Source organism: Cololabis saira, chromosome 3 (assembly GCF_033807715.1).
Source record: "Cololabis saira isolate AMF1-May2022 chromosome 3, fColSai1.1, whole genome shotgun sequence".
Taxonomy (NCBI): Eukaryota; Metazoa; Chordata; class Actinopteri; order Beloniformes; family Belonidae; genus Cololabis; species Cololabis saira.
Window position 1 is genome coordinate 43239337 of NC_084589.1, and position 3305 is coordinate 43242641.

Below are 3305 nucleotides of genomic sequence, written 5' to 3' on the forward strand. Positions count from 1 at the left end.
ACATAGCAAAATGTGGAGAAAGTCAAGCGCTGTGAATACTTTCCGGATGCATTGTAAATCCAGCACCTGCTTTTACATAAAAGATCAAAACAAGTTAAAAACAGAAAAGCGTAGCTTCGTCTTTTAGCTTATACACCCAAAATGTTTTAGTTTACACGTTTGGCTTTGATAGAAACAGATTAGCATCAACAACTGACGAGTGTGCAACTTATCAGTTAAAGAATAATTACAGAAAATCATATTGAAATACAATATATTTAAGTTAAACAAAATAAATGCTAATCAAGAACAGTCGCATATAGTACAACAATTTGGACATTGTGTGTGCTTGTTATATAACTCAACATCATTCGTTAGTTTTCAAATCAAACAATATAATTAACAAATTATTAATTAATTTCCCTTCAGGGATTAATAAAGCATTTTTGAATTTGATTACATTTAAATCTAAGATTTTTGGAGTCGATGAACAATGTTTCAGGTTGCGATGTAAACTCTGTGACAGCATGTAAAGCAAGAACGTACAACTGCAGTAACTAAGGCAATTTCAGCAAGACTTGATATCCCACGTCCAAACACAGCCCCGTCCCCGGGAGAGTCTTTCATTAGATCAGGAGGGAAATTGACAGCAGGATGGGGGGGAAATAAGAAAAAAAAAACAGCCTACATTCACCTCCGTTCCTCCCAATGGAGTCTTTTTATTCAGAGAGGAGTACAGGGGGAGGCGGAGAATATGTGACATAGAAAAAGAAAAAAAAAGAAGCAGATTCTCCTCTCATTCTGCCATCTGCGTGCTCAAAGTAACGTCTCTCCTTGCTCAAGAGAAAGAAGGCCAAAAAGTTATTTTCATCCTTTAACATGTTTTCTGAGGGGAAGAGAGTAGTAATAGTAGTAGTAGTAGTAGTGGTAGTGGCAGGATAGAAGTACAAGTGAACAAAACAATGGTAAAAGGAGGTTCTTAAAGTACCTCCTTCAAGTTCTTTGTTCACCGTCATCAAGATTCTGATATTCTTCCTGTTGGTCTCCACCGTGGGGCCCAACCTGTGACTGGATCTGACTGAGCTGGCCAGGGAGTCGGCTGATTGGCCGGTGCGTTGTCATGGTGACACTGATGCGCTGAAGTGGAGCCTCAATCCGTGGGGACGGGGATGATGCAGATGTGCAGGAAGTTGTCGGGGTGACTGAGGTGCTCGCTGAGCCACTGCAGAGGAGTCTCCAGCAGAGGCTCGATGCCGTGGATCACCACCTGGTAACGCTTCTGCTCACCTGGACGGAGACAAGGGACAGGATGATGAGGAGCGTCATCCATGCTGAAACGCCTGCTGCAGTTAAAAGTCACACTTTGTGCCTTATCTAAGGCAGTGCAGAAAGCACGTTCTCTCTTGTAAAAATGAGTTAGATGTAATTGTAATGTGTATTTTTGTGTTTTTTCTATTTTTTGTTGGTGCTTGTTTTGTTTTTTCATATAAGGATTGTGTTTCATGTAGTATTTAAGTTAAGTCTGATAACGCTTGAATGTATTTTGTCAAGACAATAAAGGGTTAGGGTGGGTGGATTCAGTGCAGATTATAATTGGTGAGCATCCTCCTTTGACACATTTTATACTGTTACAAGTATATGTTTGAAATTTTGATGCTCTTCTTGAATAGTGTTTGAAATATTTTTTTTCTTTCATTGTTATCCTACCTCGCATGGGCTAAAATTATTTTGAAAATCAATAAAAAGTTGGTCATAAAAAAAAAGTCACACTTTATTAGAAAGAATGTATTAGAAAATGTATTAGAAAAGGAAAACAAAGTAGACGATATTAAAGATTGTGATTAGAGAAAACAGGAAGAAAAGTAATGAAAGTATAGAAATATTAAGCAGCAAGGGAAAAACGTACCATATGAGTTCAAATACAGAGGAGTGAATGCATCAGGAAAAATGGGAGGTGCCAAGTAGAGAGCAAGAATTCAAAAATAAATTAAAGCTGCAAGCAGCGATGAACGGGCCCTCGCACCCTTGTGTATGTTCAGGCTGCAGTGGAAGCGCTTGTATTACTTGCATGTAGATTCTTCAGGCCTGGACATTTAGCGGATGACACCAGCCACGACTCTCTATATCAAACCATTCAAAAGTTATGGCAGAAAATAGGAACTATCAAATATGGACCAATCAGATGAAGGGGGGGCGCGCTTTTTTGGTGTCTAGCGTCGCCACGGTAACGCTTTTGAAAGAGAAAAGTAATGCGCATGGTCGCAAGATGGAGACGCACATTTTGATGTATAACACACCTGGGTGCACGTTACGGTTCGGATGAAGAAGCGGCTGAAGAAATGGCATAAATTGCGCCAAAATGACACGATTAATTCAAAATGGCCGACTTCCTGTTCGGTTTCGGCCATGGCGCCAAGAGACTTTTCTTTAAGTTGCGACATGATACAGGTGTGTACCAATTTTCGTACATGTACGTCAAACCGTATTGTGGGGCTTGAGGCACAAAGTTTTCTAGGGGGCGCTGTTGAGCCATTAAGCCACGCCCATTAATGCAAACCATTAAATATCACATTTTTCGTCAGGTCTGGCTTGCGTGCAAAATTTGGTGACTTTCGGGGAACTATCAAATATGGACCAATCAGATGAAGGGGGGGGCGGGCTAAGTCAATCTCGCAAAGTCATCCGCTACGCCCGAAATCGCATACTTCCACCCTAATGAATATGGAAAATGAGTGTGCGAGATTTTTTAGTGCGTCCGAGACATTAGTACGTACTCAATAGTTTGCTCTATCCATACTCATTCCGGAGAATTTTTTTAGTGTGGATTGATGGACACTAGCCGAGCAGAAACTTCCCACAATGCAATGCAGTGGCGTTTGGTTGCTAAGTGATACGTATATGTCATAAGTATAATATTAAGTATAATAATATTATTACATTTTATTTCACCTTTATTTAACCAGGTAGTAGCCCATTGAGATCAAAGATCTCTTTCACAAGGGTGACCTGGCCAGAAAAAGGCAGCAGCGCACGTCAAAACAAATAAAATCACAAGGTTAAAAGACAGAATACAAAACAATAACAGAGGAACAAAGTAGCAATAAAATGATAAAACCACATCTTATAAAGTGCAGATGCATAAGAGGTCACAGCCAGTTAACAGTAGGTAATCATAATCAAATATAATATTAATATTATAATATTCGTATTTAATAATATTATATAATGTAATCTTGTATGGGCCAGAATAAAGGGGAAAGAGCGGAGCGCTGCCCCCCTCCCTACGGCAGGAAGTGCCGTGTGCGCTCTTAATAGTACGTCCGAAT

The 3305-nt window shown here is 39.9% G+C and overlaps 1 protein-coding gene across 1 annotated transcript in view; it reads right to left on the reverse strand.

The window, feature by feature from the left end:
• Positions 1 to 236: 236 nt before the first annotated feature.
• The window catches only part of atg5 (ATG5 autophagy related 5 homolog (S. cerevisiae)), a 52821-nt gene continuing 49752 nt past the window's right edge, over positions 237 to 3305 (reverse strand). The window contains exon 8 of the mRNA XM_061717576.1: positions 237 to 1266. Coding sequence (XP_061573560.1) covers positions 1130 to 1266 — 137 coding nt within the window. The 3' untranslated portion in view covers positions 237 to 1129. The remainder of the gene's footprint in view (positions 1267 to 3305) is intronic.